General features: G+C 43.4%; 1 protein-coding gene across 2 annotated transcripts; it reads left to right on the forward strand.

The window, feature by feature from the left end:
• On the forward strand, positions 1 to 27,846 carry lmbrd2b (LMBR1 domain containing 2b). 2 transcript variants are annotated; one of them, XM_014129593.3, is made up of 18 exons: positions 1 to 60; positions 16,601 to 16,807; positions 16,964 to 17,079; positions 17,749 to 17,847; positions 18,070 to 18,237; positions 18,435 to 18,645; positions 20,057 to 20,131; positions 20,317 to 20,430; positions 20,565 to 20,748; positions 22,492 to 22,673; positions 22,807 to 22,940; positions 23,237 to 23,342; positions 23,433 to 23,530; positions 23,724 to 23,827; positions 24,014 to 24,060; positions 24,168 to 24,282; positions 24,528 to 24,654; positions 24,807 to 27,846. In XM_014129593.3, exons 2-18 carry the CDS (start codon positions 16,634 to 16,636, stop codon positions 24,868 to 24,870), a joined length of 2,118 nt encoding a protein of 705 aa, XP_013985068.1. In that variant the 5' UTR covers positions 1 to 60; positions 16,601 to 16,633; the 3' UTR covers positions 24,871 to 27,846. The 2 variants fall into 2 exon arrangements, with proteins under 2 accessions (XP_013985068.1, XP_013985059.1); XM_014129584.3 differs by having other exon boundaries at positions 11 to 141.
• The last annotated feature ends 74 nt before the right edge of the window (positions 27,847 to 27,920 follow it).

The raw sequence follows: 27,920 nt of genomic DNA on the forward strand, positions 1-27,920 counted from the left end.
TCCTCAGCTGCCATAACGCAGACCAGGAAGAACCAAGGATGTGACGCTAGTTCTTACATGGTAAACGGTGGTTGTATTTTACAATATCATAGCTGGGATTTTGGCTATAATTCTAACCGTATATTCGAAACAAAAACGAAGGTAAGATACTATTTTAGCGTATGTAGTTAGCAACAAAGACCGCTTGTTCGCGAGTCGAGGTTAGCTAATGCTAGCTATAATTGAGCATTTTTGACAGGTCGTTTGCTATTAATTTCATCGCGGCCCAAAATGCGATAAATACATCTATAAGGTAGTTGAAGCGTTGATGTTAATTTGATTTGACAAGTTAGATTTTATGTTGTTTAACAAGTGTGAAAGCATCTTTGTTTGTTTTGTTATTAATTGTAATGTGAGCTGACATACCAGCTAAGACGTTGGGCGCGTTCGACATTGCAGCCGACATTAAGTCAGGTCGAGACTGACTGATCTACACTTCACCTTGCATCCTAAATAACTACTCAATATAATTTGTAGATCAGTCAGTCAGTCACAATTTACCCATCATACATCACGGTTTTGATGCTCTCGAACACGGCCAACGTGTAGAATTAGCTAGTTAGCAAGCAAGGCGGCGCTGTCTGCTCATTTGAGGGATTTAATGTTTCCCATACACGGGTTGACATTTTTCTAGCGATTAGGGAGTGACCATTCTTTATAATAAGGGTTGCATGTAGAAAATCGGACCTCTCAGAAATTAAAGGATGGCCCTCCCTACATTTTACCTAAACCCTCCCAAAATAATAATTAAAACAAATTGGATAGCAGAAAACATGTTCACCGTCAGGTCTTGGACAGACCAGATCCTTAGATATGCATCTTTAGAAACTGTTGCTGTAAGCATTACGTGGATTTTGATGGTACACAGGGCTGCGGGCCAGAAGGTTGTGGGTTCGCAGACCACAGTATGGGTGGAAACATATCCTTTATTGTAAAAGCATTGCATGAATCTATCATCGTATTTGCAGGTCAGAGAAAAAAATCATTTTACATATTAGCAAATTAGAACAGTGTTGCGGCGTCACTACAGCCTGGGGTTCGATCCCAGACTGTGTCATGACCGAGAGTTTCGGAGGACGCATGACTCGACCTTCGCCTCTCCCGAGCCCGTTGGGGTTGCAGCGATGAGATAAGATCGTAATCACGAAAAAGGGGGTAAAAATTACAAAAATAAAATCTGAGACATTAGGAATCTGAGCCTGGTACTTTCAAAAGTTATGTCCACCAACGCAGAAAAATGTAAGCTTTAACTACAGGCTACTCTTCTTTCTGTTGCTTAACGAGGTCACAAGTGTTTCGCTAAAAGCTGGCTGGGTTTAAATGTACAGAAAGTGAATAGCTTAATCAATTGATAGTGACGGAATTAGATTACTTCCCAAGCAAGTTACATCTTTGGTCTTCTCTGTTATAGAAGGTTATAGTTAAGCCTCTCAATGTTAAAGAAATGAAAAAATGACATCCCCATATGCATCGGAGTCACTTTCCCGGGTATTTTACAGCTTGTTTCTAGCATAAAGCATCGCGGACCAAAGCAATGTTATGGATCAATTAAAACGGATCCATTTTATTTTCTTCAAAATCTTAAGCTAACAAGGGGTAGGCCTATGCCTTTTGCCATTTTCTTTAATTAAAGGTAGTCCTATGGCATACTTTCTCAATTCAAGTCTTGGTTTTAACTTAACAGCCCTGATATGGAGGTAGGGCATTTAAAGAGTGCATGGTGGGTGGAGGAACTGACCGACAAATCTATGCATATAGCAGCCTAATATAGTCTGTCAAACAGGTAGGCCTACCTCATAATAGGCTCCAACACAAAGCCCTCTTGTTGTTAGCAAAGTCAAATTAAAATGAATACTGTTTAAATGAATTATGCCTACTCGAATTAGCCTGCTGTCCGTTAGCGATTGATTGTGACGCGCGGCTGCTGCTTCAAGTTTCAGCACCACAATGTAAGTTACTCAAATCTGGCTTATTGTGTGGTCAATAACTCTGATAAATACATAATGAGCAAGAAACATTGTTTTTAATCAAATTAAATATTGTAGTAGCAAGCTATATAAGTTTAGCTCTGCAGCATTGAAGGTCTCCAAGAACACATTGGCCTCCATCTTAAATGGAAGAAGTTTGGAACCACCAAGGCTCTTCCTAGAGCTGGCCGTCCTGCCAAACTGAGCAATCGGGGGAGAAGGGCCTTGGTCAGGGAGTTGACTAAGAACCCGATGGTCACTCTGACAGAGCTCTAGAGTTCCTCTGTGGAGATGGGAGAACCTTCTAGAAGGACAACCATCTCTGCAGCACTCCACCAATCCTGCCTTTATGGTAGAGTGGCCAGACAGAAGCCACTCCTCAGTAAAAGGCACATGACAGCCCACTTGGAGTTTGCCAAAAGGCACCTAAAGACTCTCTCAGATAGAGGTTGACCGATTAATCGGCATGGCTGATTAATTGGGGCAGATTTCAAGTTTTCATAACAATCGGTAATCGGCCTTTTTGGATGCCAATTATGGCCGATTACATTGCAATCCGCGAGGACCACCTGTTGTGCGAGTGCAGAATCAAAAGGACCTTGTGGCTGCAAGGAGCCAAGTTAAGTTGCTAGCTAGCATTAAACTTATCTTATAAAAAAAAAATAATAATCTTCACATAATCACTAGTTAACTACACATGGTTGATGATATTACTAGATTAACTAGCTTGTTCTGCTTTGCATATAAGGCTTTCGACTCTGTCAATCACCACATCCTCATCGGCAGACTCAACAGCCTTGGTTTCTGAAATGATTGCCTTGCCTGGTTCACCAACTACTTCTCTGATAGAGTTCAGTGTGTCATATCGGAGGGCCTGTTGTCCGGGCCTCTGGCAGTCTCTATGGGGGTGCCACAGGGTTCAATTCTTGGGCCGACTCTTTTCTCTGTATACATCAATGATGTCGCTCTTGCTGCTGGTGAGTCTCTGATCCACCTCTACGCAGACGACACCATTCTGTATACTTCTGGCCCTTCTTTGGGCACTATGTTAACTACCCTCCAGACGAGCTTCAATGCATACAACTCTTCTTCCGTGGCCTCCAACTGCTCTTCAATACAAGTAAAACTAAATGCATGCTCTTCAACCGATCGCTGCCTGCACCTGCCCGCCCGTCCAGCATCACTACTCTGGACGGATCTGACTTAGAGTATGTGGACAACTACAAATACCTAGGTGTCTGGTTAGACTGTAAACTCTCCTTCCAGACTCACATCAAGCATCTCCAATCCAAAGTTAAATCTAGAATTGGCTTCCTATTTCGCAACAAAGCATCTTTCAGTCATGCTGCCAAACATACCCTCGTAAAACTGACCATCCTACCGATCCTCGACTTCGGCAATGTCATTTACAAAATAGCCTCCAACACCCTACTCAATAAATTGGATGCAATCTATCACAGTGCCATCCGTTTTGTCACCAAAGCCCCATACACTACCCACCACTGCGACCTGTACGCTCTCGTTGGCTGGCCCTCGCTTCATACTCGTCGCCAAACCCACTGGCTCCAGGTCATCTACAAGACCCTGCTAGCTAAAGTTCCCCTTATTTCAGCTCGCTGGTCACCATAGCCGCACCCACCTGTAGCACGCGCTCCAGCAGGTATATCTCTCTGGTCACCCCCAAAGCCAATTCCTCCTTCCGCCTCTTCTTCCAGTTCTCTGCTGCCAATGACTGGAACAAACTACAAAAATCTCTAAAACTGGAAACGCTTATCTCCCTCACTAGCTTTAAGCACCAGCTGTCAGAGCATCTCACAGATTACTGCACCTGTACATAGCCCATCTATAATTTAGCCCAAACAACTACCTCTTCCCCTACTGTATTTATTTATTTATTTTTGCTCCTTTGCACCCCATTATTTATATTTCTACTTTGCACTTTCTTCCACTACAAATCTACCATTCCAGTGTTTTACTTGCTATATTGTATTTACTTTGCCACCATGGCCTTTTTTGCCTTTACCTCCCTTATCTCACCTCATTTGCTCACTTTGTATATAGACTTATTTTTCTACTATATTATTGACTCTATGTTTGTTTTACTCCATGTGTAGCTCTGTGTTGTTGAATGTGTCAAACTGCTTGCTTTATATTTGTTTTAGAAATTCTAGTTTCCGGATTTGACCATATTAATGACCCAAGGCTCATATTTCTGTGTGTTTATTATATTATAGTCTAGTATATGATTTGATATTTGATAGAGCAGTCTGACTGAGTGGTGGTAGGTAGCAGCAGGCTCGTAAGCATTCATTCAAACAGCACTTTACTGCATTTGCCAGCAGCTCTTAGCCATGCTTGATGCACAGCACTGTTTATGACTTCAAGCCTATCAACTTCCGAGATTAGGCTGGCAATACGAAAGTTTGTATAAGAACATCCAATAGTCAAAGGTATATGAAATACAAATGGTATAGAGAGAAATAGTCCTATAATTCCTATAATAACTACAACCTAAAACTTCTAAACTGGGAATATTGAAGACTCATGTTAAAAGGAACCACCAGCTTTCATATGTTCTCATGTTCTGAGCAAGGATCTTAAAGTTAGCTTTTTTACATGGCACATATTGCACTTTTACTTTCTTCTCCAACACTGTGTTTTTGCATTATTTAAACCAAATTGAACATGTTTCATTATTGATTTGAGACTTAATTGAGTTTCTTTATATATTATATTAAGTTAAAATAAGTGTTCATTGTTCATTCAGTATTGTTGTAATTGTCATTATTACAAATTTATATATAAAAAAATTGGCAGATTAATCGGTATCAGCTTTTTTTGGTCCTCCAATAATCGGTAACAGCGTTGAAAAATCATAATCGGTCGACCTCTACTCTCAGACCATGAGAAACAACATTTTCTGGTCTGATGAAACCAAGATTGAACTCTTTGGCCTGAATTCCAAGCATCACGTCTGGAAGAAACATGGCTCCATCTCTACGGTGAAGCATGGTGGTGGCAGCATCATGCTGTTGGGATGTTTTTCAGCGACAGGGACTGGGAGACTAGTCAGGACAGAGGGAAAGATAAGAATGGCCTTATTTCTATTACAGCATATTGGATGACTCATTCATTTTACAATCACCCAGTTCAATATTACAGCGATGGGTTTAGGCTACTATATATCACATTTCTCCTATATCAAATAAAAATGTATTGGTCACATACATGGTTAGCAGATGTTAATGCGAGTGTAGCGAAATGCTTGTGCTTATAGTTCCGACATTGCAGTAATATCTAACTATTCCCCAACTACCTCATACACACAAATCTAAAGGGGTGAATGAGAATATGTACATATAAGTATATGGATGAGCGATGGCCGAGTGGCATAGGCAAGGTGCAATAAATGGTATAAAATACAGTTGATGTCGGAAGTTTACATACACCTTAGCCAAATACTTTTACATTTACATTTACATTTAAGTCATTTAGCAGACGCTCTTATCCAGAGCGACTTACAAAATGGTGCATTCACCTTATGATATCCAGTGGAACAACCACTTTACAATAGTGCATCTAAATCTTTTAAGGGGGGGGGGGGGGGGGTTAGAAGGATTACTTTATCCTATCCTAGGTATTCCTTAAAGAGGTGGGGTTTCAGGTGTCTCCGGAAGGTGGTGATTGACTCCGCTGTCCTGGCGTCGTGAGGGAGCTTGTTCCACCATTGGGGTGCCAGAGCAGCGAACAGTTTTGACTGGGCTGAGCGGGAACTGTGCTTCCTCAGAGGTAGGGGGGCCAGCAGGCCAGTGGTGGATGAACGCAGTGCCCTTGTTTGGGTGTAGGGCCTGATCAGAGCCTGAAGGTATGGAGGTGCCGTTCCCTTCACAGCTCCGTAGGCAATCACCATGGTCTTGTAGCGGATGCGAGCTTCAACTGGAAGCCAGTGGAGAGAGCGGAGGAGCGGGGTGACGTGAGAGAACTTGGGAAGGTTGAACACCAGACGGGCTGCGGCGTTCTGGATGAGTTGTAGGGGTTTAATGGCACAGGCAGGGAGCCCAGCCAACAGCGAGTTGCAGTAATCCAGACGGGAGATGACAAGTGCCTGGATTAGGACCTGCGCCGCTTCCTGTGTGAGGCAGGGTCGTACTCTGCGAATGTTGTAGAGCATGAACCTACAGGATCGGGTCACCGCCTTGATGTTAGTGGAGAACGACAGGGTGTTGTCCAGGATCACGCCAAGGTTCTTAGCACTCTGGGAGGAGGACACAAGGGAGTTGTCAACCGTGATGGCGAGATCATGGAACGGGCAGTCCTTCCCCGGGAGGAAGAGCAGCTCCGTCTTGCCGAGGTTCAGCTTGAGCTGGTGATCCGTCATCCACACTGATATGTCTGACAGACATGCAGAGATGCGATTCGCCGCCTGGTTATCAGAAGGGGGAAAGGAGAAGATTAATTGTGTGTCGTCTGCATAGCAATGATAGGAGAGACCATGTGAGGATATGACAGAGCCAAGTGACTTGGTGTATAGCGAGAATAGGAGAGGGCCTAGAACAGAGCCCTGGGGGACACCAGTGGTGAGAGCGCATGGTGCGGAGACAGATTCTCGCCACGCCACCTGGTAGGAGCGACCTGTCAGGTAGGACGCAATCCAAGCGTGGGCCGCGCCGGAGATGCCCAACTCGGAGAGGGTGGAGAGGAGGATCTGATGGTTCACAGTATCAAAGGCAGCAGATAGGTCTAGAAGGATGAGAGCAGAGGAGAGAGAGTTAGCTTTAGCAGTGCGGAGAGCCTCCGTGACACAGAGAAGAGCAGTCTCAGTTGAATGCCCAGTCTTGAAACCTGACTGATTAGGATCAAGAAGGTCATTCTGAGAGAGATAGCAGGAGAGCTGGCCAAGGACGGCACGTTCAAGAGTTTTGGAGAGAAAAGAAAGAAGGGATACTGGTCTGTAGTTGTTGACATCGGAGGGATCGAGTGTAGGTTTTTTCAGAAGGGGTGCAACTCTCGCTCTCTTGAAGACGGAAAACTAAAATGAAGACTTTTAAACTCATTTTTTTCACAATTCCTGACATTTAATCCTAGTAAAAATTCCATGTTTTAGGTCCGTTAGGATCACCACTTTATTTTAAGAATGTGAAACGTTAGAATAATAGTAGAGAGTGATTTATTTCAGCTTTTATTTCTTTCATCACATTCCCAGTGGGTCAGAAGTTTACATACACTCAATTAGTATTTGGTAGCATTGCCTTTAAATTGTTTAACTTGGGTCAAACGTTTCGGGTAGCCTTCCACAAGCTTCCCACAATAAGTTGTGTTAAGTTGGGTGAATTTTGGCCCATTCCTCCTGACAGAGCTGGTGTAACTGAGTCAGGTTTGTAGGCCTCCTTGCTCGCACACGCCTTTTCAGTTCTGCCCACATATTTTCCATAGGATTGAGGTCAGGGCTTTGTGATGGCCACTTCGATACCTTGATTTTGTTGTCCTTAAGCCATTTTGCCACAACTTTGGAAGTATGCTTGGGGTCATTGTCCATTTGAAAGACCCATTTGCGACCAAACTTTAACTTCCTGACTGATGTCTTGAGATGTTGCTTCAATATATCCACAATATCTTCCTTCCTCATGAAGCCATCTATTTTGTGAAGTGCACCAGTCCCTCCTGCAGCAAAGCACCCCTACAACATGATGCTGCCACCCCCGTGCTTCACGGTTGGGATGGTGTTCTTCGGCTTGCAAGCCTCCCCCTTTTAATCCAAAAATAACAATGGTCATTATGGCTTAACAGTTCTATTTTTGTTTCATCAGACCAGAGGACATTTCTCCAAAAAGTCTGATCTTTCTCCCAATGTGCAGTCTGGCTTTTTTATGGCAATTTTGGAGCAGTGGCTTCTTCCTTGTTGAGCAGCCTTCCAGGTTATGTCAATACAGGATTCGTTTTTACTGTGGATCTAGATACTTTTGTACCTGTTTCTTTCAGCATCTTCACAAGGTCTTTTGCTGTTGTTCTGGGATTGATTTTCACTTTTCGCACCAAAGTACGATAATCTCTAGATGATAGAACGGGTCTCCTTCCTGAGCGGTATGACGGCTGCGTGGTCCCATGGTGTTTATACTTGCGTACTATTGTTTGTACAGATGAACGTGGTACCTTCAGGCGTTTGGAAATTGCTCCCAAGGTTGAACCAGACTTGTGGAGGTCTACAATTTTTTTTCTGAGGTCTTGGCTGATTTCTTTTGATTTTCCCATGATGTCAAGCAAAGAGGCACTGAGTTTGAAGGTAGGCCTTGAAATACATCCACAGGTACACCTCCCAATTTACTCAAATTATGTCAATTAGCCTATCAGAAGCTTCTAAAGCCATGACATCATTTTCTGGAATTTTCCAAGCTGTTTAAAGGCACAGTCAACTTAGTGTATGTAATCTTCTGACCCACTGGAATTGTGATTAAGTGAAATAATCTGTCTGTACACAATTGTTGGAAAAATGACTTGTGTCATGCACAAACCGACTTGCCAAAACTATCATTTGTTAACAAGAAATTTGTGGAGTGGTTGAAAAACGAGTTTTAATGACTCCAACCTAAGTGTATGTAAACTTCCGACTTCAACTGTACATATGAGATGAGTAATGTAAGATATGTACAGTTGGAAGAAAAAGTATGTGAACCCTTTAGAATGACCTGGATCTCTGCATAAACTGGTCATACAATTTTATCTGATCTTCGTCTAAGTCACGATAATAAACAAACCGTCTTCTTAAACTAATAACACACAAACAATTATAATTTTTCATGTCTTTATTGAACACACCGTGTATACATTCACAGTGCAGGGTGGAAAAAGTATGTGAACCCTTGGATTTAATAACTGGTTGATCCTCCTTTGGCAGCAATAACCTCAACCAAATGTTCTCTGTAGTTGCGGATCAGACCTGCACAACGGTCAGGAGGAATTTTGGACCATTCCTCTTTACAAAACTGTTTCAGTTCCACAATATTCTTTGGATGTCTTGTGTGAACTGCTCTCTTGAGGTCATGCCACAGCATCTCAATCGGGTTGAGGTCAGGACTGACTGTGCCACTCCAGAAGGCGTATTTTCTTCTGTTCAAGCCATTCTGTTGTTGATTTACTTCTGTCTAATGGGTTGTTGTGCTGTTGCATCACCTAACTTCTGTTGAGCTTCAATTGGCGGACAGATAGCCTTACATTCTCCTGCAAAATGTCTTGATAAACTTGGGAATTCATTTTTCCGTCTGATAGCAAGCTGTCCAGGCCCTGAGGCAGCAAAGCAGCCCCAAACCATGATGCTCCCTCCACCATATTTTACAGTTGGGATGAGGTTTTTATGTTGGTGTGGTCTGCCTTTTTTTTTCTCCACACATAGTGTTGTGTGTTCCTTCCAAACAACACAACTTTCGTTTCATCTGTCCACAGAATATTTTGCCAGTAACGATGTGGAACATCAGGTGCTCTTTTGCGACAGCAGTGGCTTCTTCCATGGTGTCCTCCCATGAACACAATTCTTGTTTAGTGTTTTACATATTGTGGCATGTTCCAGAGATCTCTGTAAGTCTTTAGCTGACACTAGGATTCTTCTTAACCTCATTGAGCATTCTGCGCTGTGCTCTTGCAGTCATCTTTGCAGGATGGTCACTCCTAGGGAGAGTAGCAACAGCACTGAACTTTCTCCATTTATAATCAATTTGTCTAACCATGGACTGATGAACATCAAGGCTTTTAGAGATACTTTTGTAACCCTTTCCAGCTTTATGCAAGTCGACAAATCTTAATCTTAGGTCTTCTGAGATCTCTTCGTTCGAGGCATGGTTCACATCAGGCAATGCTTCTTGTGAATAGCAAACTCAAATCTTGTGAGTTTTTTTTATAGGGCAAGGCAGCTCTAACCAACATCTCCAATCTCGTCTCATTGATTGGACTCCAGGTTAGCTGACTCCTGACTCCAATTAGCTTTTGGAGAAGTCATTAGCCTAGGGGCTCACATACTTTTTCCAACCTACACTGTGAATGTTTAAATGATGTATTCAATATAGACAAGAAAATATAATAATTTGTGTGTTAGTTTCAGCACACTGTGTTTGTCCATTGTTGTGACTGACAATCAGATCAAATTTTATGCAGAAATCCAGGTAATTCCAAAGGGTTCACATACTTTTTCTTGCCACTGTAAACATTATTAAAGTGGCATTATTTAAAGTTATTAGTGATCCATTTATTTAAGTGTCCAGTGATTGGGTCTCAATGTAGGCAGCAGCCTCTCTGAGTTAGTGATGGCTGTTTAACAGTCTGATGTCCTTGAGATAGAAGCTGTTTTTCAATCTCTTGGTCCCAGCTTTGATGTACCTGTACTGACCTCGCCTTCTGGATGATTGCGGTGTGAACAGGCAGTGGCTTGGGTGGTTGTTGTCCTTGATGATCTTTTTGGCCTTCCTGTGTTGTGTAGACCGCACCACCCTCTGGAGAGTCTTGCGGTTGAGGGAGGTGCAGTTGTCGTACCAGGCTGTGATACAGCCCGACAGGATGCTCTTGATTGTGCATCTGTAAAAGTTTGTCAGGGTTTTTGGAGACAAGGCACATTTCTTCAGCCTCCTGAGGTTGAAGAGGCGCTGTTGCGTCTACTTCATCACACTGTCTGTGTAGGTGGACCATTTCAGTTAGTCTGTGATGTGTACACCTAGGAACTTAACTTTCCACCTTCGTTTTCCCACTGCTGTCCCATCAATGTGGATGGGGGGTGCTCCCTCTGCTGTTTCCTGAAGTCCATGATCATCTCCTTTGTTTTGTTGACGTTGAGTGAGAGTTTGTTGTCCTGACACCACACTCCGAGTGCCCTCACCTCGTCCCGGTAGGCTGTGTCGTTGTTGTTGGTAATCAAGCCCACTACTGTTGTGTCGTCTGCAAACTTGATGATTGAGTTGGAGGCGTGCATGGCCACGCAGTCGTGGGTGAACAGGGACTACAGGAGAGGGCTGAGCACTCACCCATGTGGGGCCCCAGTGTTGAGGGTCAGTGAAATGGAGAGGTTGTTTCCTACCTTCACCGCCTGGGGGCGGCCTGTCAAAGTCGAGGACCCAATTGCACAGGGTGTGGTTGAGACCCAGGGCCTCCAGCTTGATGATGAGCTTGGAGGGTACGATGGCGTTGAATGCTGAGCTGTAGTCAATGTTAGCGAGCTACGACGGTGGCACATTATTATCCTCAAAGCGGGCAATGAAGGTGTTTAGTTTGTCTGGAAGCGTGACGTCGGTGTCCATGACATGGCTGTTTTTGTAGTCCGTGATTTCCTGTAGACCCTGCCACAAACGTCTCGTGTCTGAGCCGTTGAATTGCGACTCCACCTTGTCCCTGTATCGGCATTTCACTTGTTTGATTGCCTTGCAGAGGGAATAACTACACTGTTTATATTCAGCCGTACTTTCAGACCTCTTTCCATGGTTAAATGCGGTGGATCGCGCTTTCAGTTTTGCACGAATGCCGCCATCCATTCATGGTTTCTGGTTAGGGTAGGTTTTAATAGTCACAGTGGGTACAACATCTCCAATGCACTTCTTTATAAACTCACTCCGAGTCAGCGTTTAGGTCTATGTTGCTCTCTGAGGCTGACCGGAACATATTCCAGTCCGCGTGATCAAAACAATCTTGAGGTGTGGCTTCCGATTGGTCAGACCAGCGTTGAATGATTCTCGTCACTGGTACATTGTCATGAGAATTTTCAATCCCAATGATAATAACTAATTAGCTTTGACTAATCCCCAAGGTTTGTAAGACACTGGGTTAATAATAATTAGGCAAAGACTCAGCTTATGCAAAAGGTTCGTACAGTTTATTCACGAGAACGTTCTGAAGTCCATTATACAAAGACATTCATTTTATAACTTGCTTCTTCCTTACGCACATACATCCACACAAACAGTAGATATCCTACGCACATACATACACACGAACAGTAGGTGAGTTGTATCCCTCCCCAGAGTTCTCACCACTGTTAATCACTACCCAGCGCTGTCCGTTCTATTCCCCCGAGATTATAGGAACCTTGAGAAGTACTCCCTGTACTATCATATGTTTCTCAGTTCTAGCCAGGTCGAGCCAAACACAGTCTTCATTGTTCTCGGTATTCTCTTAGGCACACACATACACACATACATTTCTCTTCCTCACAGGTCTCTACTAAACCTTATGGGACTTCCGTTTAGTACTTTAATTATGGGGGAGGGCTTTGTATGCATCACGGAAGTGGTTGTGTATTACCCCTGCGAGTCGTTCAATTAATAGCCTTGTTCTCAAATTTGCTATGATAAATGCAGATAAATGCAGCCTCCGGATATATAGTTTCCAGTTTACATGGAGTCAATCAATCAATCAATCAAATGTATGTATAAAGCCTGTCTTACATCAGCTGATGTCACAAAGTGCTGTACAGAAACCCAGCCTAAAACCCCAAACAGCAAGCAATGCAGGTGTAGAAGCACGGTGGCTAGGAAAAGCTCCCTAGAAAGGCCAGAACCTAGGAAGAAACCTAGAGGAACCAGGCTATGAGGGGTGGCCAGACCTCTTCTGGCTGTGCCGGGTGGCGATTATAACAGAACATGGCCAAGATGTTCAAACGTTCATAGATGACCAGCATGGTCTAACGGGTCAGGGTTCCATAGCCGCAGGCAGAACAGTTGAAACTGGAGCAGCAGCACGGCCAGGTGGACTGGGGACAGCAAGCAGTCATCAGGCCAGGTAGTCCTATGGCATGGTCCTAGGGCTCAGGTCCTCTGAGAGAGATAGAGAGAGCATACTTAAATTCACACAGGACACTGGATAAGACAGGAGAAATACTCCAGATATAACAGACTGACTCTAGCCCCCCGACACACAAACTACTGCAGCATAAAAACTGGAGGTTGAGACAGCCCCCACACCACTAGAGGGATATCTTCGACCACCAACTTACATCCTGAGACAAGGCCGAGTATAGCCCACGAAGATCTCCGCCACGGCACAACCCAAGGGGGGGCGCAAACCCGGACAGGAAGATCACGTCAGTGACTCAACCCACTCAAGTGACGCACCCCTCCTAGGGACGGCATGGAAGAGCACCAGTAAGCCAGTGACTCAGCCCCTGTAATAGGGTTAGAGGCAGAGAATCCCAGTGGAGAGAGGGGAGCCGGCCAGGCAGAGACCGCAAGGGCGGTTCGTTGCTCCAGTGCCTTTCCGTTCACCTTCACACTCCTGGGCCAGACTATACTCAATCATAGGACCTACTGAAGAGATGAGTCTTCAATAAAGACTTAAAGGTTGAGACCGAGTCTACGTCTCTCACATGGATTGGCAGACCATTCAATAAAAATTATGCTCTATAGGAGAAAGCCCTGCCTCCAGCTGAAATTCGAGGGACAGTAAGGAGGCCTGCGTCTTGTTACCGTAGCGTACGTGTAGGTATGTACGGCAGGACCAAATCGGAAAGATTGGTAGGAGCAAGCCCATGTAATGCTTTGTAGGCTAGCAGTAAAACCTTGAATTCAGCCCTTGCCTTAACAGGAAGCCAGTGTAGAGAGGCTAGCACTGGAATAATATGAGTCCAGTGAAGTTTCTTGAGGGCCGTCTTGGTGTTTGCTTGAGGGGGAATGTACACAGCTGTGACTATATATAGCCATCATGAGGTTGCTACAACCCAGCCTATGAATGAAAGTTTACAACGTAGGTGCACACAGGTTGAGAGAAAAATTTGAGGCGACAGACCGTGACATTCAATACCGCCTTGCACACTCTCGCCTGCATCTAGCTGATATAGGGTGTAATCATTAGTCCAACCGTTGCAAACGAGAGTTTCTATTGGACATATTCAGGTATGTTTATCCCCATTTGCTTCCGTTTTAATATTTTTTTGGAAAGTGAACTAAGTTCACTTTCATAGCAACCACGTAGTATTCCTTTTATGCGCTCTTCTCCTCTCACCTTGTCCCTTCGTTTGTGGACTTCAATGCACAGCACATCAGCTGTATGTGACCAGGCGAAAAAACCTTTCCAAGCCAAACCTCTACACACAGCCTACATCGTTGTCACCATATTAGCTAAAGTAACGTCATTGTCAGCATAGCTAATAGAACTAACGTATTAGTAAACCTGCTACAATCATGCAGTAATGTTAGTGTACAGTCAGTAAGCAGTTATACCGGCGGGCCCCGGTGGCAATAAATTAGTAATACCAAAAGCTTACCTTGACTTGGAAGAGTTCCAGTGTTGTGTTGGGAAGTCATAGCCAGCTAGCTAATATAGCATTGCTCTGTTTGAGCAGGGTGTTTCAGTAGGCTAAACTAGCTAGCTGTATTTGCTAGCTAAGTGAAACTGAAAGTGAAAAAAAATGACAATCTCTCTATATTTCTCTCTTGCTTCTCCTTCATTGAGGAATAAATACTATTACTAAGAAAACTATTGTCTTTCTCACTCTTGAGTCAACTACTCACCACATTTTATACACTGCAGTGCTAGCTAGCTGTAGCTTATGCTTTCAGTACTAGATTATTTCTCTAAAACTTTGATTGGGTGGACAAAATGTCAGTTCATGCTGCAAGAGCTCTGATAGGATGGAGGATGTTCTCCGGAAGTTGTCATAATTACTGTGTATGTCTATGGGAGGGGTGAGAACCATGAGCCTTCTATGTTTTGTATTGAGGTCAATGTACCCAGAGTAGGACGGAAGCTAGCTGTCCTCCGGCTACACCATGGTGCTACCCTACAGTGCTGTTGAGTTTACTGAGTTTACTGTAGACCTTTGCAAAATAGTGTGTTTTAACCAATTGTTTGGTGACGTGATTATATTCAGTATAGCTTTATCTAAAATAATTACTTTTTAAATGTTTTACCATCTTTACAATTTCCTCCTCTGAGGAGCCTCCACTGTCGCACTGTGCTCCCAAAATAATACTCCTGGTCGCAGAGCAAAATATTTGGTCCGCAACCACATTGGTCGCACTTTAGAGGCCTATGCTCCATTCAGTTTAGGAGTCTTAAAATCCCAAACCCTGCTCTCCTCAGAACGCTGCAATCAATACCTGTGCTTCTTCCAAAGCAAAATTGAAAACCTCATCACCATCCTGTCCTCTCCACCCCCTTAGTTGATCTACGCTTCCTGAGTCAAGGTTCTCCAACTTCACCACAGTCACTACTGCAGCTGATGTAACCAAGCTGGTTAGGACAATGAGGCCAGGAGGCCCACCACTTATTCCCCACCTCCCTGGTCAAGACCTGCTTACCTGCTCTGGAGCCTTCCTTTGCAGAAATCATCAACAATCCCTCATCACTGGATGTGTCCCTCCTCAGCTCAACCTTGCCTCAGTCAAACCAGTACTTAAAAAGGCTGGAGCTTAATTTTTTTCTGAAGATCCCCATTTTATTAGGATCTAACCCTGACAACATCCAGAAGTATAGGCCCATCTCCAACCAGCCCTTCCTGAGTACGCTCCTCGACACCATCTGGCCACTCACAACCTACTTGAGCCCTTCCAGTCGGCTTTAAGAGCTCACCTCCCCCATCTTCCAAGCAAAACAATTTAGTGGCCCCCCTCTTGACAACAGAGAGAAGTTTTAGAGTTAATTTCCTGCAATTCTACACATTTTGCCATGGGGAGTAGAGAAAATGTAGCAGTTTTAAAGTAAGTTTTCTGCAATTCTACACATTTTGCCTTTGGGCGGAGAGAAGATTTTGCACTTTTCTTACTCCGTTCATGCAATTCTACTAATTTTGCCATAGGGTGGAGAGAAATGTTTGCTAAGAAAATCAATGGGGGCCCCACCGGTCGGTAATTCCACCATGATTACTACAAGTTTAATTATCTGGCCGCTAGCCTAACTTACCAATCTAAAGCATGTTAGCCCACATGGGCTAGTTGAGTTACTGTCAGTGACTGACAACAAGAGAGAAACTGTACCCAAGAATCTGTCTGTCCTCATTCTACCCTCCTGCCCCACACACACCTTCACTCCTCCGGGTCTATCTCCCTTCAGCAGCCCTACAGCAGACTAAAAACTATGGGTGACACGGCTGTGGAACAGACTTCTAGTGACTGTCAGGGCTGCAGAGTCTCTGGCCTCGTTTAAGGCACAGCTCAGAGCTGTTCAGAAAAGCTTTCAAGGACTTCCGTTAATTCTGTTCTACTGTCCACTGGATCTGACAACACCTGTATATAGCTTTGATTGATGTCTGCTTACTATGTTCTGTGTTTTGGATTGTTTTTATTATTAGAATAACATTTTTGATGAATTTCTTTTGTGCCTTGGGTGTGAGAAAAGCCAGGGTTCTCTCCAAAGGAACGTTAGAGAGGCGCTGCGCCACCTTGTGGACTGGTAACATATGTTATCATATAAGGCAATTGTTTGCTCTAGATTGCAGGAAATTGTGGTTACAGTCCCCCCTCCCCCGGCTGTACGCAGCAGCACCACCTCGTTAAAAGAATCTGGGGATTCAAAAGCAAATTTTTAAATGAATTAATATTATATTAGGTAGTGAATATGACATTTCTCTTTCACAGCCTCTAGTCTATATAACTTCCAGGGATTGATTCTAAAACTTTCTCTCTTTTCAGTCTTGCCGTTGAGAGAGCGGTAAGAGAGGCAGGATGAGTGGGGCTGCGCTGGGCATTGAGATAGTGGTGGTGTTCTTCCTGGCTCTGTTCCTGCTGCATCGCTATGCAGACTTCCGTAAGCAGCAGAGGATGGTGCTGTTTGGCACCTTGCTGGCTTGGTACCTGTGTTTCCTCATCGTCTTCATTCTTCCTCTGGACATCAGCACGGTTAGTACTATTACTGAACACATTCACCACACACTGAAGCCCCATCTTATCCATTACCTTTGACAAAAAACTTGGATCGAAATGGTGACCAGTAACTTTGGTGTCTGTGTGTTTGCATACCTCTCTGATGTCTTCCTGTGTGTTTTGACCTTTCAGACAATCTACAAGCAGTGTAAGATTGATCATGAAGAACATCCTGCCGTACTACCTGTGACCCCACTGCTATCCAATCAAACAGCAGGAAACTCAACTATGGCCACTGCCACTAAAAGGTTAGAGTGCCTAGGGTGTCATCAAATGTTCATGTGTAATAGGATTTGGTTCAGCATTCAGGGTAATGACATGATAGGTCAGGATTTGGTTGAACAAAACGCCAGCATACCCTGGTTACCAAAGACGACGGGCCCAGCCAGAAAGCAGTAACCACTGCTGTAATTTCAAACATGACACTGTGTTTCAGCGGTCTTCTCAAACCAGAGAGATTTTGCAGAGGCTCGTCTAAATCAGATTACAAGGCAGGTTTTGTATATCTGTTGTCACACACAGTTATTTGCAACAGCTAGACGTAATCTAATTTCACTTATAAAAGTCCAGCCTCTTCCTACCGTGACATGCCGAGTACATCGGGTCCTTTTTATTTTTGCTCATCGTTATGTAAAGTGTTTTTTCCCCCCAGTCTGACATGTTACCCTAATAGTTTATACAAGGCAAACATTGGAGTTCCATGGTTTAAATATGAAGATCAATGTTCATGTACTTTGCTCCAGTTTCAATGTTTTGATTCGTGTTGAACAGGTCACTAACACAGTATACACTGAGTGTACAAAACATTAACTCAGTGTATAATTAACTCAGGGCATACTCAGTGTATAATCAGTATAGCGTAGGCTTTATGTCCCCAAGTTTGCTTACATATTAACACTTTGTGTTTTCCTTGACAGTGTTCTAAAGGTGTGTTACAAGCCATGGAGCTACATTCCAGATGGAATCATGCCTGTGTTCTGGAGAGTTGTTTACTGGACCTCTCAGTGTCTCACCTGGTGAGGTTTAGAGCAGAATTTGCATGCAGTTGTATGTAGTTGTACTGGAAACACTACACTGACAACGACTTGGGACAGAAATCGTCTGCCCGAGTTCATTTAGTTTGACTGACCAGTCTTTCTTCACTAAGCCAATCACCCACATCTGTCCCTATAGAGATGTTTTCTTAATTCACATATTCTAGTACACCTGCCTTACTCCAGATGTTGATGTTCTTGCAGGCTGCTGCTGCCCTTCATGCAGTCCTATGCACGCTCAGGGGGCTTTTCCATCACTGGGAAAATAAAGACTGCACTGATAGAGAATGCCATTTATTACGGAACATACCTGCTCATCTTCGGCTCACTGCTTATCTACGTGGCGGTTCACCCTCAGTGGCACCTCTCCTGGTGAGTGCACAGCAACATGGACAAATTGTGGTTTGGAAAGTGTGCTGTTGACTACAAAAACAACGTTTAACATTCCGTATTTCACCTCATTTGTATTCTACACAACTCCGTGCAAACATAGAAGGGTAATTAGGAGGAACCATGTTTGTCTTCGTCTTACGTAAATCTGGTTTGGTCTGTCTCCCTGCTTCTCTCAGGTATGAGCTGCAGACAATAGGCATCACTGCAGCCAACACCTGGGGTCTGTTCCTGCTGGTGCTGTTGCTGGGTTACGGCCTGGTGGAGATTCCGCGCTCCTATTGGAACGCCTCGCGGCGGGGACACCTGCTCATCAAGACCTACTTCAAGGCAGCCAAGCTGATGACGGAGAAGGCTGATGCACAGGAGAACCTAGAGGATGTCATGGAGGTAGGGAAAACTTCCTGCTCTCACTATGAAATGGAAACTTTAGTGTGCTCTGTTTCTTAGAAACTGAGTTAAATTGTGTTTAACACTAGAAAAGCCTGGCCTCGTTAGACCCCGCTTCGGGCCAATGACGCGTCTTTTGAATGTCAACATTTTAACAGTTTAATAAATACATTTTATATACAGTATGCTATCGCAAAAAATATCATTTGGTTGTGTGTATAACATCATAATACGAAAGAACATTTATTTTCAAAGAACACAATAGCATTTTCAACTGTAGACCATACAAAGGTAAAACCACAAAAACGCCACAATTTGTGTTAAAAACCATTTAAATAAACATCATCACAAATATCATTCGTTCATTACGGGCAGGTCTTAAGGAACGTTTAGATTTTTTTTTAAAAGCATTGAAAAAGAACAGGATAGCATTTTGAATTTAAATATATTACTGTGTTTTGCGAGTTTACGTGGGGAGCGCATGGAATCTTGGTAATTCTGTCAAAGTTATATATTTTTTTTATAGAGCTCAAGGGTTGTTTTGGCAATGATAGGTAATTTGGGAACTGCAGAATATGCTCTTTCTGTTACTATATAGACATTTGGAAAAAGTCACTTTTTGACGCTCTGCTTACCTGCCTCTGTGTCAATTTAAAAGCCATGCTGTGCATCAATCAATCAATCAAATGTATTTATAAAGCCCTTTTTACATCAGCCAATGTCACAAAGTGCTATACAGAAACCCAGCCTAAAACCCCAAACAGCAAGCAAAGCAGATGTAGAAGCACGGTGGCTAGGAAAAACTCCCTAGAAAGGCATGAACCATAGGAAGAAACCTTGAGAGGAACCAGGCTCTGAGGGGTGGCCAGTCCTCTTCTGGCTGTGCCGGGTGGAGATTATAACAGTACATGGCCAAGATGTTCAAACGTTCATTGATGACCAGCATGGTCTAACAATAATAATAATCATCATCATCATCATCATCATCATCATCATCATCATCATCATCATCATCACAGTGGTTGTAGAGGGTGCAACAGGTCAGCACCTCAGGAGTAAATGTCAGTTGGAGAGTCAAAAACAGCAGGTTAGGGACAAGGTAGAACGTTTTCGATGGGCCATCAGCTACACAGTCTGACTGCCAGTGAATAACTTGTGATGAATAAGGGCCAGGGGGGGGGAAATGTAATGTCCTCTTGAAACTGCTTATAACTCATTATGTTTGATTTTATTGACTTATTTAGGAAAGTCAAGGACAGGTGGGGACATGGCATGACTTAAAAAATGGCAGAGTAATTTTAAAAAGCACATTTTGTTTAGAGTCAACATGGTGCTCTCGGCTCCCCTAGAGTTTATTGGTCTTTTATTTTCTTCTTCTTTTTTGCCCACATTTGTTGTGCATCTGTTTTAGGAAGTGCGAAAGGTCCAAGAATCCATCAAGTACAACCACCCACTGAGGAAGTACATCGATACTATTCTTAGAAAGGTAGGATTAAAGGAGCTTCACGAGGAAAGAAACTATTTGCACGTTCTTAGTGAAGAATAGATGGAGCCCCACCACAATCTCCACTCCGTGTGCTTAAAGTGAGGATTAAACAAGTGAGGAATGTGATGTGACCTGAGAAAGACGGGCGCCTTTTGTAATCCTAACACAAGAGTTTTCTCCCTTAGTGCCCTGTGGACTACCAGGAGAAGATGGGCCGAAACATGGATGACTATGAGGACTTTGATGACAAACAGAACACCTATCCCAGTGAGAAGAGCCTGGTGAAGCTTCACAAACAAGTAAAATGAAGAAATATATTAGAAGGGTTTTCACTAAAGTATTTTTAATTGTGTTTATTTTACTGATATATCCAGTAGCTCTATTAGATTCAATTGTGTTCGAATGAGACTGTGGTTCTTTTGTGAATGGTCAGGTAATTTACGCAGTGCAGAGGCACAACAGGACCCGTGTCCAGTGGCTGATCCTCCTGCAGCAGGCTATGCACCTGGAGGACGTGGCAAAGAATGAGACCAGCTCAGCCCACCAGTTTGTCCGCAGCTTCCCCTCCACAGAACCAACTAGCTGGCTCAGCCGATACTTTTACACTCCTACCGTAGGTGGGTCAAATCAAATTGTATTGGTCACATACACGTGTTTAGCAGATGTTATTGCGGGTGTAGCGAAATGCTTATGTTTCTAGCTCCGACAGTGGAGTAATATCTAACAAGTAATATCCAACAATTTCACAACACACTCAAATCTAAAGTAAAGGAATGGAACCAAGAACATACAAATATTTGGGCGAGCAATGTCAGAGCAGCACCGACCAAGATACAGCAGAACAGGAAAGGAACAGGAACAGGAAAGAACACAGCATACACATATGAGATGAGCAATGCAAAATATGTAAACATCATCAAAGTGACTAGTGTTCCACTATTAAAGCGGCCAGCGATTTTTAAAGTCTATGTATATAGGGCAGCAGCCTCCAGTGTGCCAGCGATGGCCATTCAACAGTCCGATGGCCCCTGTACCTCAGCCTCTCATTCCTAGCTTCAATGCACCTGTACTGACCCCGCCCTCCAGACGACAGCTGGGTGAACAGGCAGTGGCCCCGGGTGGCTGCCGTCCCCGATTATCCCCATGGCCCTGCTGTGACATCGGCGCTACAGGTGTCCTGGAGAGCAGGCAGCCCGCCCCCGGTGATGCCCTGGGCAGACCCCACCACCCTCTGGAGAGCACCAGGCGGCGACACAGCCCAACAGGACGCCCTCAACTGTGCATCTGCAAAAGTTTGTGAGGGTTTTAGGCGCAAAGCCAAATCCCCTCAGCCTCCTGAGGTTGAAGAGGCGCTGCTGCGCCCCCTGCTGTGCCCACATTGTCCGAGCGGGTGGACCACCTCAGTCTGTCAGTGATGTTTGCGCCGAGGAACTTGAAGCCCTCCACATTCTCCACTGTGGTCCCGTTGATGCGGACGGGGGGCGCCCCCTCCGCTGCTTCCTGAAGTCCACGATCAACTCCTTAGTTTTGTTGACGTTGGGTGAGAGGCCATCTTCCCGGCACCTCACCCCCAGGGCCCCCACTTCCCTCCTGCAGGCCACCCCGTCACTGTTGGCAATCAGGCCCACCACTGCCGTGTCGGCCGCAAACTTGATGACCGAGCTGGAGGCGCGCGTGGCCACGCAGTCATGGGAGTACAGGAGGGGGCCGAGCACGCATCCCCGCGGGGAACCAGTGCCGAGTACAAAAGAAGTGGAGGTGCCCTTCACCACCTGGGGGTGGCCCGTCAGGAAGGCCAGGACTTAGTTGCACAAGGTGGGGTTTTGACCCAGGGCCTCAAGCCTAATGATGAGCTTGGAGGGTACTATGGTGTTGAATGCTGAGCTATAGTCAATGAACAGCATTCTTACATAGCTATTCCTCTTGTCCAGATGGGATCGGGCAGTGCGATGGCGATTGCATCGTCTGTGGATCTAAGCAAATTGAAGTGGGTCTAGGGTGGCAGGTAGGTGATATGATCCTTGACTAGTCTCTCAAAGCACTTCATGATGACAGAAGTGAGTGCTACGGGGCCATTTAGTTCAGTAACCTTTTGCTTTCTTGGGTACAGCAACAGTGGTGAACATCTTGAAGCATGTGGGGACAGCAGACTGGGATAGGGAGAGATTGAATATGTCCGTACCCTCTGGATCAACTTTACAACTGACTGACTGTTCACTCACCTACAGTATGCTCTTCGCAGTGTCGGGTGCAGGGCTCCCTAATGGGTCTTACCCTGTCTAGTCTTCCATTCCGCTTCTCATTTGGGATTTTTCTGAACGTCTAAGATCCTTGTGTATTTGTATGTTGTTCTTCTCCAGAGTGGTACTGGGAGTGCCTGCTGAGACATTGGTTCTACCGGCTGCTGGCTGTGGTGCTGTCTCTGTTTTCTGTGGCCGTGGTGTGGTCTGAGTGCACCTTCTTCAGCACCCGACCCGTCCTCTCACTCTTCGCTGTCTTCATCCAGCTCGCTGAGAGAGACTACAACTACTTGTACATTGAGGTGAGACGCCAACGGAAAGCAGTTACTGGTGTACTAATTGGTGTATCTGATAATATCAACATCCTGTTGTGTATTCATAATTCAGTTGGAGCTTGTCGGTCTCTCACATGAAGGTTATTGTTTTGTCCACTAGATGGCGTGCTTCATCACCATCTTCTTCCTGTGCACCTGTGTTTACTCCACTGTGTTCCGGATCAGAGTGTTCAACTACTACTACCTGGCCTCACACCACCAGACTGACGCATACAGCCTGCAGTTCAGTGGCATGTAAGTGACTGGACGGCAGAGAGCAGTGAGAGGATGAATGTAGGTCTGATTGGATCGCTAAGTATCAAAGAGAGAGAACATCTCTGGAAATCATAGACAGTATAAGGTAGAAATGGAGGAAATTGACATTCAGAAAGTGGTGTGTGTTTCTGGTTTTGGTGCATGTGTGCACAGAGCTATACTGTATGTGGCAGCTACACTGAAAATGACCATACCATCCCTTACTTTTCACCTGGTATATGTTTATGTAACATGATTTAATGTTAAATGTCTAATGTAGTCTTGTTGATCTTTAGGCTGTTCTGCCGTCTGACCCCTCCTCTGTGTCTGAACTTCCTGGGTCTGATCCACATGGACTCTGCTATCTCCCACCAACAGAAGGAGCAGACGGCCTACACCTCTGTAAGACACAGCACGTCCTTCTGACAGTGATCGAACGTATTCCTTGATGTGTTCTTTTCCTCATGTTGATGATATGTCACTCCTCTGCAGATCATGGGTTCTATGAGGGTCCTATCGTTCATAGCTAATGGCTTCTACATCTATTACCCCATGCTCATATTGCTGCTCTGCATCGCTACCTACTTCAGGTGAGACCAGTCTGCTGTTTAGATTTTGCAATTGAATTGCATATCAATAATATTAGGATACATGATTATATCAACTGTTCTACAAGGAGTACTCCTCCAATGACCCAGAAGGACTATCAGTGCACATACATACTGTGCAAGAACAAGTATTGGTTTATGATAGACCATCACTGTTTCTGTATGAACCCTTTAGCCTGGGCACCCGCTGTCTGAACCTCCTGGGCTTTCAGCAGTTTGTGGGAGACAATGAAATGACCTCTGACCTGATCGATGAGGGCAAGGAGCTCATTCGGCGAGGTTTGGCACCACTTGAATTGAAACCTTTTGACAGGGGGAAAAAAGCTTTGGTTTTGTGTGTGTGTGTGTGTGTGTGTGTGTGTGTGTGTGTGTGTGTGTGTGTGTGTGTGTGTGTGTGTGTGTGTGTGTGTGTGTGTGGTTGTCGACTAAAACAATGGTACTTAGTGATTTCTCTGTTTCTGACAGAGAAAAGAAAGCTCCAAAGGATTGAGGATGGAGAGAACCGACGAAGGGCGAGTGCCTAGTTTTCATTTCCCATGCCCCTTTATTGTGTGCGTTGGCAGTTAATTTTTTTTGCTAAGAAACAGATCCAGATGATAACGTCACGCCTGTGTTCTAGGAGTGGAAAGAGCGCTATGGTAACACGCGGGAAGACACCGCCAGGAACAGGATTAGAAATGAAGCAGCAGAAATGACAGAGACAAACTACTCTGATACTGTCCCTAACACTAGACGTGAGTGAATGATCGCAAAGCCTACTTGCATTACACTTGTTTTTCTACAGTTTGGCTAGATTTTACTCATTGCTTTGTTAAACAATTAATCACTGGTTTGTTTCCTATTGTAGAGTCATGGCTTATCATAATGCCACTAAGGATATCAACGCCACATCTTCTTTATAAATCCCTTCTAACATATATCTGAATTGAACTACGGAAGGCAGTGAAATGGTATTGATTGTTGTTTTTCTCTCCAACAGAGGCCAAGTACTCTCGGACTGGCAGAGGAACAGAGAGAGACTCTATAGAACTTCTCCAGGACGCAGAGCCTTTGGACTTCAATGCAGAGACACTTTCAGACGACCCTCTTGATGCAGGCTCCACCAGGTAATATGTCCTCCGGTGCCAACTCTTATCTAATTAAGTGTTTTAGTATAATTTTCTGCCCTGCTGTGGTCGATACCTGTAAGCAAATAACACAGGCGTGTGTGTGTTGTTAAACATATACAGTATGCTCACTGTGCCTCTCCATGTTGCAGACATGTACCAGGCAGGTACCTGTCCATGTCCTCGTCACGGAGCAGAATCTTTGATGACGTTTGAGAGAAGTAGAGAGGGGAAGTCGAAGGAACAGGAAAGCTAGAAACACACATTCATTTTCATCCTCCACTCTTCCACTTTTCAGGGAAGACCATACGAAGGAGAGCCGCTCTCTCAACCTCTGTGAATGTAGCACATGACCTCTATCTCACACTACACGGTTGGCCTGATGTATCTGCTACCCCTCGTTTCCAATAGCTTGTCGCCCGTCAGAACACTCCAGTGGCTGTTAATATACACTTCCCCATTAGGCAGATAGCTGTCCTCCCCAGTGCCAGCCAGTGTGCATCATGTCATGAATGCATGAACCTGTACCCTATTTGGGCTTATCATTGTTAATCCGTTTTGTTATTTCATTTGTTACTTATGTGCATGAATTTCAATTAAAGGTTCTCTGTTCATTTGATACCCACTGGGATCTTTAAAACAGATGTTTGAAGTGTCTTCCCTCAAAAATCTGGTTGACGGGTTGAGCAAATTGTTAATTATTTTGAGAAGATAAGTAATTACCACTAATGAAGGATATTGTGGAGGGGGGAGACATTATCTACACTACCGTTCAAAAGTTTGGGGTCACTTAGAAATGTCCTTGTTTTTGAAAGAAAAGCACATTTTTTTTGTCCATTAAAATAACATCAAATTGATCAGAAATACAGTGTAGACATTGTTAATGTTGTAAATGACTATTGTAGTTGGAAACAACTGATTTAAAAAAAAAATGGAATATCTACATAGGCGTACAGAGGCCCATTATCAGCAACCATCACTCCTGTGTTCCAATGGCACGTTGTGTTAGCTAATCCAAGTGTATCATTTTAGAAGGCTAATTGAACATTAGAAAACCCTTTTGCAATTATGTTAGCACATGGAATAGCCTTCATTTCTCAGAACAAGAATAGACTGACAAGTTTCAGAAGAAAGAGCTTTGTTTCTGGCCATTTTGAGCCTGTAATTGAACTCACAAATGCTGCTGCTCCAGATACTCAACTAGTCTAAAGAAGGCCAGTTGTATTGCTTCTTTAATCAGGAAAACAGTTTTCAGCTGTACTAACATAATTGCAAAAGGGTTTTCTAATGTTCAATTAGCCATTTAAAATGATAAACTTGGATTAGCTAACACAACGTGCCATTGGAACACAGTAGTGATGGTTGATGATAATGGGCCTATGTAGATATTCCATAAAAAAATCTTCCGTTTCCAGCTACAATAGTCATTTACAACATTAATAATGTCTACACTGTATTTCTGATCAATTTGATGTTATTTTAATGGAGAAAAAATGTCCTTGTTTTTTAAAGAAAAGCACATTTCTAAGTGACCCCAAACTTTTGAACGGCAGTGTGTGTGTATATATATATTTTTTAATGCGTTTGTATTTATCTCCGAAAAGTTCCTAACTACCTACTTATTTAACTGTGCCAGCAAAATAGAAATAGTGGAACAAATGATCAATGTTTCAATTAATTAGTCTTGTGTTGTCACTTGTCAGTCTTGTAGAATTCTATGATTTATGGTTCTGGTTTATGGAAGGATGGACAGTTGCTTGGGACTGTTTCTGAAGCTGCTACCATAGAAACCAAGTGTACAGTAGACAGTCCTCTATTTGTTGTATAATCTATGTGATCCAGCCCACACTGAGTTAAAACACATGGTGTTTACACTGCCCATAGAGCTGAATACTAACTTGAGATGTGTGTTCTTAACTCACATGTTTTGTGCAAGGGAATTGATGTCAGATTTGTGCAAATCGGAACTCAAGTTGGAATTCGGCCCATAACGCCAGAGATGTTGTTGCAATTGATGGAGGTCAACTGATACAGCTGTTATGTATTGTTATGTATACTCTCTTTTCTATTCCTAATGTCAGAATGACCTTAAACTTTTGTGTTTGAGAATTTATTTGTTTAAATTCTGTTGAAAGGCCTGTTTAAAAAAATAATTTGCAATATTGTGTCATTAACCATTGACCACTTGACATTTAGTTAACTATTTAGAATTTTAGGTGTTAAAGAATCTACTGAAGTCTTTTTGGGGTATCATTGTGCCATTTATTGTTTTATTTGTGTTTATTCGACTGCATTACGAAGATGGCAAATGCACATTTTCCCAATTATGATTTCATTTTTGGTTTTAATTACTTGGCTCAATCAAAAAAAAGTGACCTTCAAATGTCTTACATTTTAAATATTTATTCTTACTTTGATCAAGAGGTCTTGCTGGCAGGTACAGCAAAGCAACAGGCCATTACATCTCTGAAATACTGTACTTTCCCAAACATCTTTCAATGCAGGGTCCCAAAAGTAGGACTGCACAATGTGTCAACATGGACAAACTACTGTATGAGCTTAGTTGGATTGAGTAATTCAGATATAACACACACACTCAATAGCATGCAGGTTAAATGCATGATATTCATATTTGAAGGAGATGGACAATTATCCTAAAATCATGTTGAATTATAATAGAATAATCTGCTGTAAATAATATTTTAGATTTAACCAGAAAGGTCTCTCTCCATGTCTTTGTTAATGATGCACTGTTGTATGTTTTGTTAGCTTTTCTGTTTTGTTTTATATTGTTCTTTTAATATAGCAGACAGAAAAGGTCAACACATGTACAACATGCCATTTATTGTAAATGATTTGAACTACATCTGTTTAGATGCCCATTTAACTTAATCTTCTTAAAATCTCTGTAAAAAGTAAGAAATGAATTAAAGTTCCTAATGAATTATACAATATACTGTAGTGTTAGTGAGATGGGTAACCTCACACTGATGATTTTGGTGAAGACGTTTTTGCTTTGTATCTTGAAATATATTATGTACAGGTATATTTCATTTTCTTTGCACATGTACTCTGATGCTGGAATGTTATAATTTATTAAACCCTGGTTGGTGTTGGTCCTCTGTGGTTTTTTTTTTAATGTAGTATTTAAACTAAAGTGTTGTGGAACGAAATAAAACATCTTAAAATTGATGTATTCCTATCATATCGTAATTTTTGGAGAGGACTGGCAATTTACAGACAGGACAAGGGGCACCTATGGTGCA

This window comes from Salmo salar, chromosome 01, assembly GCF_965601325.2.
Source record: "Salmo salar chromosome 01, fSalSal1, whole genome shotgun sequence".
NCBI classification, from domain to species: Eukaryota; Metazoa; Chordata; class Actinopteri; order Salmoniformes; family Salmonidae; genus Salmo; species Salmo salar.